The sequence below is a fragment of the Mobula hypostoma genome, chromosome 7, assembly GCF_963921235.1.
Source record: "Mobula hypostoma chromosome 7, sMobHyp1.1, whole genome shotgun sequence".
In the NCBI taxonomy this organism is placed as follows: Eukaryota; Metazoa; Chordata; class Chondrichthyes; order Myliobatiformes; family Myliobatidae; genus Mobula; species Mobula hypostoma.
This window is the reverse complement of record NC_086103.1, coordinates 102,248,200-102,264,484: the sequence shown is the minus strand read 5'-3', so window position 1 is coordinate 102,264,484 and position 16,285 is coordinate 102,248,200. Positions and strand designations below refer to the sequence as shown.

The window sequence follows — 16,285 nt, the reverse complement described above, 5'->3', positions numbered from 1 at the left end:
TTCCCATAATGTTGCTGAAAGAATTACGCAGTTGAAGGATTTATGATGGCAAACTGGTACAAGTTTATTTTGTCTGTCTGAATGTGCAGTGCTGCTGCCAGGTCTCTGAAATATGGAATTGCCTTGAAAAGCCAATTGATTTTTCTATGAATGTGCTATTTTGCTTTGGAAATGCTATGTAAGGATTTACTGGGGATTTAAAATTCAAATCCATAGATAACTTTTCTTTCTAAAACAGTTAAACTGTTGATGTGGGAGCAGGTTACTGCTGAAAGGCTGAGAAACTGAACTTAAAAGGGAGGGGTACAGATGATGTTTAATTAGCAGTCAGTCTCTTACAAAACAATGGTCTGTTGGGAATACTTTGCACTTGCTCCTGTATTTGAGTGGGACACGGGCGCGCGCACACACACACGCGGACACGGACACGTGCATGGACGTGCACACACAGGGATGGACACAGACGGACACACATACACACCTTTCAAAATACTGCTGAGATGAAGCTGGTATCCTGGATGATTTGTCTGCATTACCAAGCACAGAGCCCAGCTTTGGTCATACCTTGAGCCCATGTTGTCACATATCTGAGGCAACGGTTAAACAGTCTCCATTAATTTTTCAAATAATTCCCTCAGCACCCCTGTGGACAACATTGCAGTGTGAAGCCAGTGAGGAGAGTCAGATTACTTCCAGAAAACATGTTTTTTTTATTATTTCTCCAATGCAAGGTTTGAATCCACCCCATTTACAAAAACCCTCCCACCCCAGAACTGAGAAAACATCACCATCTCAGCAAACAGAGAGAATTAAATGAGATTGTTATTTGTAGATTGCTGATGGCTTTGTTGCTTGACTTCTGTCACATTGGGCAATTAAATTTTCATGAATTTTGAATGTGGTACATTCAAGTTGTCTTGCTGAGGTGGCTGCTTTGCATGTGGACATGTTGAGCAGGCCACGTCCTGTGCCTGAGCCTGGTTCAGAGCTAACAAATAACGTGCAGATCAAGGCACTGACTACCGTCCAGCCTGGGTGGTGTTACTGGAACAGCGAGAGAAAGGGACCAGAATTTCCCAATAGTCATTACTTGGGAAAAGCAGGTAGTGAGAGAGGCGTGGGGAGACGTGGGAGGGAACAAAGAAGAAAACCTGAAGTAAGAAGCTGATTAGCAACTTACAAGAAATTACAGTGAAGTCTGTAATTTGTGTTTGTGATAAGACATTTGGCTCAGCGAAAGTCTGCAGTAAAAGAATTTCAGACAGTCTGATTAAGTGTTTACACAGAAGGTTCCCACAATATAACTCGAGAGTCAGCAAATTTTAAATCAGAAAGAAGCTACATGTAATATTCAAAATTGTGAGGCCTCCGTTGATCGGGGATGTTGTGTTTTAGCTGTCTAGATCTGCAAGCCTGGGCAGTACGATATGGAGAGCAAGCTGTTGACCATGTAGCAAGCTCCCCCTCTCCACACATCTGATGAACCCAAAGGAATGATAGAGACCGATATAGTTCGGCACCAGCAGTGTCGCAACAGTTGTGAGTCAGTGTTAAACTCAACGTAGGACTGCCTTAGGGACTCCAGCTCTGGACTTTCCCTTTGGGGTTTACTCCCGAAACCTTCCCCATGAGTGGATACAGCCACAAGGCAGCGGAGGTTTGAGATCAGAGTTTTCCGTCTTCTAGATGAGCTGCCAACCATGGATGCTGAACCCCATCTGTCTAAAGTGACAGGTTTTAAGAAGCCAGTAACCCACCTTTGCCCCTTCTCCTCTCAGTAGAAACTGTTCCATTGGGCTGAGTAGCTAAGCCTCATGTGAAGGCCAGGAGCTGGACTTGGTTGTCAGAGGCTATTTGAGACACACACCATTGGGAGCGTTGTGTAGGTAGAGGAACTTATCCTCCCTACCACTCCCAGCCACAACAACCTTGAGAACCAATCTAGATTAAAAATGATAATCGCATATTTTTCAATTCTATATCCTTTATATTAACTATTTTTGAACTGAGCTGTAAGGTCTGTCATGATTCATGTCATTTTCCTTCAGATATTACTGAACTCTTGTTCCCATTTAAGGGTGAATTGTAAGTTTTCAATTTTAATTCTTAACTAAGTAGATATAGCCTTGAATGGCTTGGTTGATGTAGTTGATCCTTAGTTAAGAATGTCCCTCTTCTCAGTTATCCCAAAATTAATTTAATGCCACATTGACCCAAAAGGCATTTTTGAAGTTCATCGCTGGTGATTGGTGGGGAGAGTTGAGCTGTCATCAAGTGGGAATGGATGTTACTCTCCCACCAGCTTTGTAAAGAGGATTCATTGTAGCTTCATTATTGTATTTCAGTGGCCTCGTCACATGCACACAGTTTGCAATGGTGGGCAGTGTTCACAGAGATGCAGCTGTGAAGAATTGTTCAGCATTTGTTTAGCTTCACTAGTAAATGGGCCAACACTGATAGAAAAGGCAACACAACACTGCACACGTGAGTTTTTTAGGTCATTTGGTTAATGGGAAATTTTGATCTATAGAATAATTTGATCTTTTAAAGCCCATAAATGTTTTATTTGAGTGTTCATTTTTCGTTTAAGCAGTAAACAGTGATATGGTGCCTTGGAGGAGTTCCTGTATTGGTAGAAAAATTAATCCACATAAATAGACGTGTTTATTAGCCCCAGGTGGTCTGCAAAGTTGTAATTTCAACTGTATGCATTAATCTAGGAGATTTACACTGTCAGGCCCACGAACACCCTTGCCTGCATTATACACTTAATGGTGTGTTTGGTACTTGTGTTGTTGCTAATACGGTAAGATTCTGTTGTTCTCTCAGGGAAGAGATCCCATGGTATCATTCCAAGATGAGCAGGGCAGCCTTCCCCAGTGCACTGGCCAACATTTAGCTTGTAAACAGAAAACTGAAAGAAAATTATCTAACTGTTTCAGTTCTATGCATTAAGCCGCTTCCTTTTATTTGCAATATTAGGGCAATGAATGCATTTAAAAAGTATTTGATGTCAAGCACTTTAAGAGATGCTAAAAATTTGAATGGCACAATGTAATGGAAAATTCCTGTTAAACTATCATATGTTGAGAAATTAGACATGAAAATCTATTAGCATGTCTAATGCTTAAACACTAGCCCTTTTTAGAAGCAATGCAAATGCTGAGAGAAAGCTTATTTCATTATTTCTAATGTGTTCTGCAGTGTTTTATATTAATTATTCAGGTTTTGTAGTATTTGTTCCACCTTCCCCAGTTGCCATTTTCAAAGGATGTTAAACTAATGGTCTGATCCTGTCTAGATAGATTCCCAGGCCTCGCGTATATTGATTTATTAGCTTATTTTAGTGGTCAGCCCATTGAGCAGATTACATTACAATTTTTTAAAAAAAAGCTGTCTTGGTACCTGGAAGTTTGTTTTCTGAAACATACCTGAAAGCTCACGGTGTTGGGAAGCAGCTTCACCTCCTGAACTATTGTAAGTGTACACCTGTAACGAAATGACCTGATGGAGTGAGAATGATAACATCTTTATTAGCCATTCCAGTGCTCTTAAGTTTGTTGTTCCATGCTTGGGTACTGTTTCAGCAGAGATGTCCTTGCTGTTGTCATCTAATGGGTCATAAAAACACTTTCAACATTGACAAATCTGATTTGCTCACATGCAATTGATTTTCCCATCTAAAAGTGATATGTCTCCACAATTCTCCTCATTTGTTGATGTGGTGCCATATTACAGACCTACTGTTAAGCGTCTTTTAAAAGATTGGATTTCAATCGCTGATAAATTACCATGTTACTTTAAGCCATTGAGGGAAGGGAAGTGAGCTTATTAGATAAAGTGTTCCAGTGTTCTGATTTGTTGGTGTATCTACGTTGATGCTTAGTGATCTAATTGAAATAATAGGCATTTTTGCCAATGCATTGAATTCTAAGGAATTAACGGTTTGTTTCCTTTTTTCCAGCAACATCAAATGGTACTTTGGAAGGACTGGAAAACCGGGAGGGAGGAGTGTGTCAAACCAAAGCCATGAAGCTTATAATGAAAGTTGGACAAGGTAAGAGTCAGCAGGATTGTTTGGGAGATGTGAGCAATTGTCTTTTTTTCCTCACTTCATTATCAAGTCTTCGTAGCCATAGTGACAATTAAAGATACAGTCTCATCAACGCAGTAAAAATCTGCTGGTTCTCTGCAAGTGTCAAAATTGAAGAGAATATATTTAATTGTCTTCTGTAATGTTTTTGCAGTTCCTGGGTCATCATCTGTTACATTAAATGATTACAAGTAGTCTAAAAGCTTGTCATAAATTTTAATTGAATAGTTGTGAAATAAATTACATTACAGCAATTTGTTTGTATTTTCCTTGAGGTCGGTCAACCAAGGGATAAGCATGAATACTTTTTAATCTGGGAAAAGAATTTTCCATTTTCTGTTATGATTGAAGAAAATTCAATTAGCATTTCTAAATAATTATACATGCTGAAATGTTTATCTTTGTTTTAGTCAATAATGAGAAATTTATTTTGTATAAAACTGCTCATTTGAATGTAAAGGTTGTCAATGAGAAAGAAAGTTTTGGTAGTTTACCTCATATCACATGTTGATGATAAATGGATTCTAAATTGGTTTCATTTAACACAATTTTAATTTTGAAATACTGTCTATGTTGTCATGAATAATCCCCCCCATATCTTTAGAATTTGCAAAACAAAAACTTGCTATATTCATATTTTATGTCGCCTCTCCAAATAGAGTCTACTTAGCATTCTGACAGCATGCTTTAAGCTGGAAAAACTTTGCCTGCTGTTGGTAAACATCCCAATGGCTGTTATAGATCGCTTAGTGGTCAGCCTAGTGTTTGCAGTTTCTTTAAGCTGAGTTAAAGCCCGTGAAAGGGCAGGTTTAGATGGCAATCATTACCATTCTGGTGAGAGTACAGGTATAAACATCAGCTAAACCAAGCGGGCCAGGGCCTCTGTAAAAGTGGAAGTTTTAAATTGCTTGTTTTTCCCGACCAAATGTCTGCATTGAAATGAAATACACTTCACCTCATACTCTGAGAGGACTGAATATATACTGACCAAAACACTATTTGACTGGTTCATTTTGTTAAATCCAAATCCCTAGAATAAAGCGTTTATAGTGACCGTTCTTGCTAATTAGTGGCATGCACATTTTTAAGCCAATAAAGCCATACAAACAGACTTCATTGTGGTCGCGGTGCTGGTGTCCCCAGTGGCTCAGTGTGTTGGCTCTTCAGTGTTGAGGGATCTTCCACTTTGTCTGACTGATGAAGGTATCTCAACGCAACGGCATCTAACTGAAACAAACTTTTTAAAAACTTTTTAGATGCAAATTCTATGGAACGAAATGAAAAAGCAACCAGTGTTCCTGGAAATGGACGAGATGGCACCACAAGCAAGCCCACTCAAAAGACTGAAAATGAAGGTAATAGAAGCTGAGTATAATGAAGATACCTCATCTTTGAGCTGGAGTTGTGGAACTTCATTCATTTGTCTGAAAGGCCCACTTTATGGGCAAGTAAAACACCAAGGTCATTGACATGAGTAAGCAAATGACAATTCTGAGAGGAACTCGACTTCTTTTTGAGACATAAAGTGTCTTTATGTGAGCCACACTCACTTGTTACTTAATTTGGCTCAGCTTTGCATGACAGTGAAGTGCTGATCATGTTGACATCTTAGAGCACAGGAGGAGGCAATTCAGGCCCTCAGTGTTGTGCTGGATCTTTGAATGAACAGCCAGATTATCCCTGCTTTCTATTTCATTTCTATTTAGGCCCACAAAGTTTCTATTTCAAAAGTACAGACAAATCCATTCTGAAAGTCACTGATCATTCTGCTTCCACTGAAATCCATTTCAGATCTTAACAAGTTATATATTTAAAAATCTGCTTCTATCTTATTCTTTTGGCTCTCATTTTAAATCTGTTCTCTGGTCACTAAACCGCATTGCCAGTGGAAATAATTTCTCCATTTGGCTCTGCTAAATCCAGCCATTATTTGATCACCCCATTCAATATCCATTCAGTCTTCTCAGTTCCCAGAGGGGAACACCAGCTTCGTTAGTCTCGTAACATAACTGAAATCCCTCAGGAATAAAACTTTTAAATCTTTTATATCACCTAAACTGTCTTGATATCCTTCTAAATTAAAGCACCAAAATTCAATTCAATGCTCCAGCTGTGAGTTATAAAGGGTTAGCATAACTTCCTTACTTTTATATTCTATGCCTCTGTTGATGAATCTAAGATTCTTGCATGTTTGCTAATCAACTTTTTCAACTTCAGAGATTTATGTGTGAACCTTGGGTCTGTTCTGCACCCTTCCTAAAAGTGTAACATCTCCTTTATGTTGCCCTTTCTTCGTTTCACTCCAAAAATGCAATCTATAATACTTGCATTAAATAATTTTGCACATTTCATCAGTTTGTTTCAAGTACTAATGAAGTCTGCTACCTTCTTTAACCATTCACTACGTTTCCAAGTTCTGTGTCTTCTGGAAAACTTTAACATTCATAACTACCTTTTTTTTGACAATTGTTAACTGATTCTTTGGAAAGCAACCGGAATTCTCCACTTCCATAAGATATGCACAGAGTTCCTGCCGTAAACTGCAGCCGGTTGATGCAAGCACAGCAGATGGAACTTGCATTGATTAGTTGTAGTTTTATTTTGCATTTGGATCAGAGTAAATGCTGTAGATATTTCTCCCTATTACCTAAATCTTGTCAAGCTCTGCTCTAATCCTTTTGGACCTTCTTGCTATCTTTCCACTTGGTGAAAAGTGAATTTCAATGTGGAGTTGTGATTTGGCCAGCTGAAAATTAGGGAATCTAATATTCTGAATTGCTTCCAAAGGGAGTCTGAGTGGTGAGCAATTTCAGATGTTTGACAGATAATGAGAGCTTGTATGCACTGTTCTTTCAAGAAAGCAATGCTTTTAATTTCTTCCTGTGCTGCATCCTCACTGTGTCAGGCTAGCATTTAGCTGCAGTTTACAAGAATTACATTAATGTTAATGTGAGTGATTCCATGATCTTTATATGAGTGTTCTGCTTTGCCTCCTATTCAGAGGATGAGAACTGCTAAGTAAAATTTCTTCACTGAAAGGGAGGGCTGAAATTAGTATGTTTTTCCAGGCAGTGAATCTGCACGTTGATCTGTTTATTATTTCAAAGATTTAAATTTATCTTGTAGAACCACGAGTGAGCTTTACATCTACCCATGAGGAGATAAATGAGGAACAATTTTAAATTAAGTAACACTGTTTCTGTGAAGGGTAATGGTCCAAAGAGATCAGTGTACATTTAATATCTACACTATAGATTGATTTTTGTTACAGATATGAAGTTGTCAAATACATGTGAGCTTCCATGTGTAATTTTATCCCTGTAGGGCAGTAGAGCTCCATTCCCCATGGGCATCTCAGAAAAGTACATTGCTTTGTGTGGATAGTGCCTTGTTCCAACAAAGCAATAGTCAATCGATGCTGCTCCCTTTAGTACCTCTGTGAGGTGACTCCTGATATATCCACAAGAATTGATACAAACAGTAGCTTAATTCGTCTATTTTTGATCACAAATCTGATTTTTATTATGCTTACAATACATCATAGTAAATAAACTTAATGTCCATCTTCTGGATTCCAGTTTTATTATATTTTTTATCTTGCACAATATGTTTCAAGGTATAGTCCACTACCTTTTCTCTCTGTTCCTGTTAAGGCCTTAGTGGTCTTAGCTATGCAGAAACTATGAAAAGCCTGGAGTTAACCCAAACTTCAAACTTTTGGAGAATCAAATTGCAAACTTCTATTTCAATGTCTGTGAAGAAATAATGTCACCCCTGGTTCTAATTTTGTTTTGCCCTTGGTTCTTCATTCTCTTATGAGAAGAAATGGTTTCTATTTGCTTGCATATTGAATGATTGTAACACCTTGACTGGGACACCATCTGCTTTCTATACCCAAGAAAGTGCTGCCAGACTCCTTCACTCTCTGTTTTGTTCTTCAAGCTTTAGTTGTTTAAGAACTGATTCATGATTTAAATTGTCTTCTCCTGTTCTCTATTTAGTCAGAAATTCCAACAAGGTTAGTTGACACCATCTGTAGAAAAGGGTCACGTAGATTCACCTTGCAACTCTCCACAAGGAGCATTTCTCAATATCCACAAAGCCGGTGGGGAAGTTGAAGCAGGTCACTGGCAGGTAGTCATAACCCATTTAATGGTGCATAATGCCAGGATTTCTGAAGGCCCTCAAGTGGAAGTATTTATTTGTAGAACTCTCTGCCAAAATGTCAGGAAACATCCAGATTCAGCTACTCATTGTGGCGATAGTTCCAGATTCGTGTTTTTCTGGAGATGAAACATCATTTTTGCTCACAACATTTTGATTTCCAAATGAGAACCTATCATGCACTTTATTGAAATAATGAATCAGGTAGAAGTTGTAAACTAGATAAAATCCAATGTTTTCTGCTTAAGAGAAGTTGATGGGCACAGGTCCTTTGTGAATAAATTGGCTTTCTGATGGAATGACCAATACCAAGTGCCATCAGCTAGAGGCAGACAGAATGACTGGGGACAATCGTCCTAAGGCTTTTCATTTTCTTATTCTCACCAGTGCTGCCCCAGGCAAGTCTACATCTGTTTCAACTGAAGCTGTCGGTTTCATTTTTGCTTGTGACTGACAGAGATTTATTGATTTTAAAAAATGGTCTGGGGAAAGCATATGAGCATATATTGTTTAAATGTTCATTGCTGACCCCTGTACTTGCATTTGGATAGTCAATAGATAATTTCATTTGTCATTTAGAAATGTATCTAGGGTTGAAAGCAATCAAACATGAATTTAATATTTTAAGTTATTTAAATCTAATGTATTTATTTGCAATCAAATTTCAAATTTAAATTTATTATCAAAGTACATATATCATCATTTACAACCCTGAGATTTGTTTTCTTTTGGACATTCCTTGTAAATCCAAGAAACACAATAGAATCAATGAAAGACCGCCCCCAACAAGACAGTGTGCAAAAGACAACAAACTGTACAAGCACAAAAGAAAAAATTTAAAAAATCGAACCTGAGATGAAGTGTCCTTGAAAGTGAGTCCATAGGTTGTGGAAACAGTTCAGTGATGGGGTGAGGGAAATTAACCTTTCTGGTCAAAAGCCTGATGGTTGAGGGGTAATCACTGTTCCTGAACTTGGTGGTGCGAGTCTGAGGCTCCTACATCACCTTCCTGATGGTAGCAGAGAAAAGGGAGCATGGCCTGGGTGGTGGGGTTCTTGATATTTGATGCTGTTTTCCTACTACGTCGTTTTGTGCAGGTGTGGTCAATGGTGGGGAGGGCTTTACACATGATGGACTGGGTTACTTTTTGTAAGATTTTTCATTCACAGCCATCGTTTTTTTCCATACCAGCCCATGATGCAACCAATCAATGCACTCTACACCACCACCTGTAAAATTTTGTCAAAGTTTTAAATGTCATACTGAATCTTTGCAAACTTCTAAGGAAGTAGAGGGACTGCCGTGCTTTCTTTGTAGTAGCACTTTTGTGTTGGACCCAGGCAGATCCCTTGAGATGATAACACTGAGGAATTTAACGTTGCTGTCCCTCTCCACCTCGGATTCCCCGATGAGGACTGGCTCATGGAACCTCTGTTTTCCTCCGGAATCAATAATCAGCTCCTTGATCTTGCTGACATTGAGAGAAAGGTTGTTATGGCGCCACTCAGCCAGATCTTCAATCTTTCACTTATCTGCTGGTTCATCACCACCTTTGATTTGGCAAAAGGTAGTGTCATCAGCAAACTTAAACATGGCGTTGGAGCTGTGCTTAGCCTCACAGTCATAGGTGTTTAACCAGTGGAGCAAGGGGCTAAGTACGCAGCCTTGTGCTGAGGGAGATGACTGGGCTGGGTGCATTTACTTCCACATCAATGTGTTTTTGGCAGTATCACTCAAAGGGTTTCTGCAAGCAAGCAATGGCAGAGTACGGAATGCACTTCACAAACAGCAATTGATGCTCAGTTGGTGGTCAATTTTAAATTTTGAGATTGGTAGAGCTTTTGAATCAAATTGTAAAGAAATGGGAAAATGGGCAAAAGGCATTTGGTCAAAGATCCCCAATGATATTAAATGTGGAATAGCTCAGTCGGGCATTCAGGCCTACTTCTGAACCACATCCCTTTTCTGGCAAATCTGCACCAAGTAGAGGAAGTAAAATGAATTCTCAACTGCAATCTCATGAAGGCACTAACTAGATTTTCTTTTGATGCAAACAAGGTTTTATTTACAATGTTGGGAATGAAATGATACTGCTCTGTAAAATGATTTGAAAAAGCTTTGGTCGTGAGCACATTATTCACCCAGTTCTTCTCTTTCCAGGTGGGACACACTCACAGAGTAGTGACAGTAAGTCTTCCACTACACCCAGGGATTCGGGTAAGAGCAAGTTCCTCAACTCCGATGTGGCCTTATTTGCTGGCATTGGATCGGGCTGTGTGATCTTCATCATCATCATCATTATGTTGGTGGTTCTGCTGCTGAAATACAAGAGACGTCACAGAAAGCACTCTCCGCAGCATACTACTACTCTCTCTCTCAGCACGCTGGCCACCCCCAAGCGGGCCGCTAATAATAATGGCTCTGAACCCAGTGACATTATCATTCCATTAAGGACTGCAGACAGTGCATTTTGTCCACATTATGAAAAAGTCAGTGGAGACTATGGACATCCTGTGTATATAGTCCAGGAGATGCCACCACAGAGCCCAGCAAATATATACTACAAAGTCTGAGATCAGAGGACAAAAGGTAGTTTGGGATTCTGAAGAATACTCTTGGCCTGTTGCAACCTGGGTCTTCTGCTGAAATTAGTGGTGACTCTTACTCTTTGCACCAGGATTGACTTTAAATATGTAGGAGAATTAAAAGGGGAAAATGGAAGCTTTGCAGGATATTCAGCTGAAGAGAGAGTTGGTTAGTGTCTATGGTTTGTGTAGGAATCTGCTTAAAGTTAAATACCAGGAGCAGCAAGTTGGAGGAGAGTTGAGTCAGGGACTCAATCGAACTGTTCCACCTTCTACTTTCACCATTAATTTATGGACCACGTGTTACAAACATACCAGGAAGCAAAATGCAAATGGATGTTTGAACTATCTATCACTGTATTTATAACCAATAAGGTTTTACGCTTTGGATATTCAGCAATAGAAAATAGTCAGTCTGTACTTTCCCTAGACTGTTAACTTTTATATTAACCGGATTTCATAAATCCACTTCTGTCCTTGTTCTTGTGTTCTTGAGTTTTACTCCCTCCTATTGTTTCCCTGTTACAGTATTACTTATTAACCTGAAGGCCGTTTTGCCTTCGAACACAATCACTAGAACTTCAGGAGCTTTGTGGAAATTGCCACAACGTTAACCTTTATTAACCATCCCAGTCACCAGGTGATAGTAGACGCACGGCAGCTACATTCTAATCAGTTACACATAGATGTGGGGACATATTACAAATAAGCAGGAGACTGCAAGTTTACCTGTGACATTTAACTGCATTTGCAGTTGTATGCTGCTGTCTTTTGAATCTGAGAAGGAAGTGTAGAGATAGAGATTATTAGGGAGCACTTTGGTACTAAAAGTTCCAAGATGTAGACTGGTAGACATGGTGACAAGCACAGTGCTGTAGGGCTGCACTTTAAATGAACTTAAATAATTATTTTGAGCAAAATTGACAGAGTGAAATGCCTCTTTTTTTAAGGGAAAGGGCCAACATCAACGAATAAAGGCATCGGTGGGGATAGCTCATGATGCTCTTCAGAACAGTGCAACAATGGTGTGGACACACTAAGGGAATGTACTGCCTTCCAATTTGAATGCTTTATATGAATAGACTGTAGAGCAGTCTCTGTATTACATGGTACAGCTTCTCGTACTGTAGCTTGAACCTTGGGGGATATCCTTGAAATACTCGTTAGGTGCACACACACACACACACACACACACACACAAAAAACTCTACTTAAAATGGACAATGGAATAGAAGGGACCAAGTGATAAAATGCCAGACATGGTCATTGGGTTATTATGGGTCAATATTTGTGGTCAGAATTACTCTGCAAGTATACATCGTGGTTAGGAGAGGGCCATTGGAACATTAGACTAACTGGATGATTGGAACGAGCCAAAAAATGTTTGGACATTTGCCTCTGGGAATGAAATCTAGTTTCCGTAAATAAATGACTAAAATAAGAGTCCTCATAAGAAAACAAAAGCTAAAAAAAATACTGCTTCATGCTAGCAAAAAAAATGGAAGGATTTTTTTTATCCTTGATCAAGTAATGTACACACAAGCCTAATATTTTAGAAAATACCTTTCAAACAATAGTGCCCTGGCATTGTCAGTCTGTTTGAAAATCATCTTCAGCCTTGGGGTGAGCTGCAGCATAGTGTGATATTAATCGCCACCCTGTGATATCTGGCAGCATAAATTCAAAGATCACACAGTAATAGCAGCACGAAAGGCTGGTCTCAGGAATCCCAAAAGGGAACCTGCAAAATGGTTGCCTAACCTAATCCTTGAACCTAAAAATTATGTTAGCAACAAAAGTGAAGCACTTTTGCATATACTTAGACTGTTGCCATGGTGATGAAGTACATTACATGTGCATCCAATTCTCTACCATTTCCATGCAAAGTGTTATTTTTGTGGGCCTTTGGGACGAGCAACATTTTAGCAGAGACATTTCTTGGTTGTACACGATTGTGTTTGTTCTTTAAGAATTATTTTATGGATTATCCGCATATGGCTGTGTTGTCATTTTAAAGCAGACTGTGTAAATGGCAGGTGAAGTTCAACATTGAAATTAAAACTGGTATGGCATTGACGGGATTCCTGGTTTACAGAATGTGCAGTGGTTGTGTCCAATGTAGAGTAAGGCACTTTAAACAGATTGCTTATGGTTTGTCTTACTCATCCCTCCCAAAACTAATGTCACTGTAACTGCCTTGCAGACACAATCATCCTCTTACCTGCTTTTCGAAGTTGCACTGCGCAGTTAGCTGATGTAAGTTGTGAAGCTGTAAATGCGTGGGATATTTTCATGTGTCACGATTTGGGCAGGGCAGGAGAAGAGAGTTAAAATAGCCTTATTCACCTTTTTAGTAACAGAAGTTCACAATAGAGCATGAATCTGATTTTTTTTTTCCCTCAAGTAAAATGTTTTGTGTAAATAGAAGATTTTTTTAAAAACAAATTCTAAGGAGGAAGTTTTGTATAAAATCTGAATTTTTTGCAACGTATTTTTAGCTACAGCTTGTTTTCGAGGCAGGTCATTCCCCTTTACACTGTTTCAAAATGGAGAAGAAAGGAAATTGGTAAATTTATCAAATTGACCGCAGCATTTTTGTGCCATGAATATTTATTTAATTGTTCCTTTGTCCAGTTTGTACACACAGTATTAAGCTTGCTTTATAAATATTGACTGTTGCCTTTTCATACGTTCCCCACTTTTTGTAATCTCTTCTTTCCATCATCCTTTTCGGAAGTGTTTAATTTTCACCTACAATCCCCTGCTGTCGAAGGAAAAACAAACACAATTAAAATCACATTCCACTAGTCTGTTACAAACTGAAATTGTTTTTAAATAAAAGATTTTTTTCCTATGGAAAACTGGCTGGGATTCTTTTTTTTTCTTCCTTTCTTGTGCTTCCTGAAATCTGCCTAAAAACAAAATAACTTGTTTGAATAAAATGTAAAAAAAAATCAATAACGTGAAGTTCTTGTTTTCAGTGCCCCTTTGGTTAGGTCATGCAGTGTTCCTACCTCCTGACTACTGGTACTTTAGGAAAGTACTTGTAATAGTCAGGTGAGGAGAAGGTTGGCTTGGCTGCAGTGCTTTATCACCCCAAGTTCGACACTCACTGGTAAAACCTCTGCATCAAGAAATCACACCTAAATAGCATGTAAATGGGGGTGGGGGGGAAGATACATTTGATGTAGTCAAATCTGAAAACAAAAATAGGGATTGATCCAAATGAGAAGAGATCAAAGCTTTAAGGAGGCGAGCAGAAACATAAAAAGAATGTAGATTCAAAATAAATGCAAAACCGAACAGGAAATTGTGAGAGGAGTAGGTTTCTGAACAGAAGAATGTTGTGGGATAAAGCAGTAACCTGTGAGAGCAAGTTTAGTAATCAGGGTAGCCTGAGGGAAAGGAGTACTCCGTTAAACTGCATTTATTTCCGTGCTCGAGCTTTGGCAGGTAAGGCAGATGAACTCGGAGTGGGGATTGGGTCTGAGGACTGGGATGTTATAGGCATAACAGAGAAACATGGCTGAGAGGAGGCCAGGTCTGACAGCTCAGTGTTCCAGGATTCAGATACTACAGGCATGACGGGGATTTAGGTGAATGAGGAAGAGGAGCAGCTTAGAGGAAGGTGTAACAGCAGTGCTGAGTAATGATACTCTTGGGGGATTGTCCAGTGAGATCATATGGGTAGGACTTGGAAACAAGAAAGGCCAGGGTCACTCTAGTGGGGCTGTATTATAGTACCCTCATAGTCAGGAGAAACTGGAAGAGCAGATGTGCAGGTTGCTCATAGTTGTATGAATAATAGGTTTTATTAGTGGAGGACTTTAATTTCCCCAGTATTAACTCTGCTGATATTGACTGGATGGGGTGGAATTTGTGAAATGTTTCCTGAGTCCTACTAAAGGAGGGTCCTACTTGGGAGAGTGCAATACTGGACCTCCAAAGTGGGGCTGGTAAATGAAATGGGGGTCAGGGGTCACTTTGGCTCTAATGACCATAATTCTATTATTTTTGAGAGAGTGAAGGAAAAGAATAGGATTTGTTCACAGCTAGGGTCCTAAACTGGAGCAAGGATAATTTGGGGGGGGTGAGGGGCATTAGACAAGATATATTAGAGGTCAATTGGTTGAGCCTGTTTGAAAGGGAAAGGAATGAATGGCCTGTAGGAGTGTTTAAGAGTGTGACAGCGAGTGCCCAGAAGCAGCGTGTTCCTGTTGAGGTGAAGAGAAAACCTGGCCAGGTTAGTGAACCTTGGCTGGTGAGAGGTCGTGAGGCTCTGGTCAAGGAAAAGAAAGAAGCTTGCATTGGGTTTAGGAGGCTGGGGATGAGTGAACAGGAGAGCAAAGAAAGGTTATGGGAAAGAACTAGCAGGTAAGGAAAGTCCAAAGAGACTCTATAGCCACTAAGAGTAAAAGGTTGTCTAAGGGGAGAGTAGGCCCACTGGGAGATCAGCAGGGCTGCTTTTGTCTCGAGTCACAGGAGATGGATGGGATTTTTAACAAACATTCCTGTTCTGTGTTTACTGAGGAGAAAGTCACGGTTGCTCAAAAGATAAGGGAAACGGGTATTTTGGAGGGTGTTCATTTTACTGGGGAGGAGGTGTATACTGAGCTGGATAATTCCCCAGGACCTGACCGAGTATATCCACAGACTCTGTGGAGGCTAAAGAAATTGTGGGAAGCCTCACAGAGATACGTGCTCCATTGTTAGCCACTGGTGAAGTTCCCCATGATGCAAGGTGGATAGCGTTCTGTAATTTTAAAAGGGTTGCCTAGACAAGCCCGGGAGCTACAGACCGGTCAAGCTAACATTAGTTGTGGGAGGGACAGAATCTACCAGTACTTGGATAGACAGGGTATGATTAGGAGGCATCACCATGGCTTTGTGTGTGGGAATTAGTACTTAACAAATGTTTTAGGTTTTGAAGAAGTAATCAAAAAAGTAGATGCTGGTAGGGCAGTGTACGTTGTCTGGACTTGAGCAAGGACCCGTGTGGTATTCCGGTCTAGGAGCTTAGTCCCTTGTTGGTACTAGGGTCTAAGTTGCTTTGGGTGTGAATGCATAAGGCTTCATCAGTCAGTTTGCGGATGACACAAAATTAAGTGCCATTATTGATAGTGAAGAAGGCTATTGTTGATTGCAAGGGGTTCTTGAAAGTGAAGTGAGAAGTGGCAAATCGATTCCAGTACAGAGAAGTGTGAGGTGAAGCTTTTTGGAAAGTCAAACCAGCATAGGACTTGTACTGTGAACAATCAGGCAGCTGAAAGTGTAATAGAACAGGGGGACCTCAGAGTACAGGTGCATAGGTCGCTGACAGCAGCATCACAGGTAGACAGGGTGGTGAAAAAGGCATTTAGCATGCTGGCCTTCGTCAGTCAGGACGCTGAGTATAGGAGTAGCAACATTATGTTGTGGTTGTAAAAGTTGTTGGTGAATCTGG

The 16,285-nt window shown here is 39.8% G+C and overlaps 1 protein-coding gene across 2 annotated transcripts in view; it reads left to right on the top strand.

The window, feature by feature from the left end:
- Positions 1 to 13,731, top strand: part of LOC134349438 (ephrin-B2-like) — a 53,798-nt gene extending 40,067 nt beyond the window's left edge. Inside the window, exons 3-5 of one of the 2 annotated variants that reach the window (XM_063053741.1) lie at positions 3,965 to 4,057; positions 5,350 to 5,448; positions 10,418 to 13,730. In XM_063053741.1, coding sequence (XP_062909811.1) covers positions 3,965 to 4,057; positions 5,350 to 5,448; positions 10,418 to 10,830 — 605 coding nt within the window. In that variant the 3' untranslated portion in view covers positions 10,831 to 13,730. Of the gene's footprint in view, positions 1 to 3,964; positions 4,058 to 5,349; positions 5,449 to 10,417 lie in introns of both variants that reach the window. The other variant, XM_063053742.1, reaches the window with a different exon arrangement.
- The last annotated feature ends 2,554 nt before the right edge of the window (positions 13,732 to 16,285 follow it).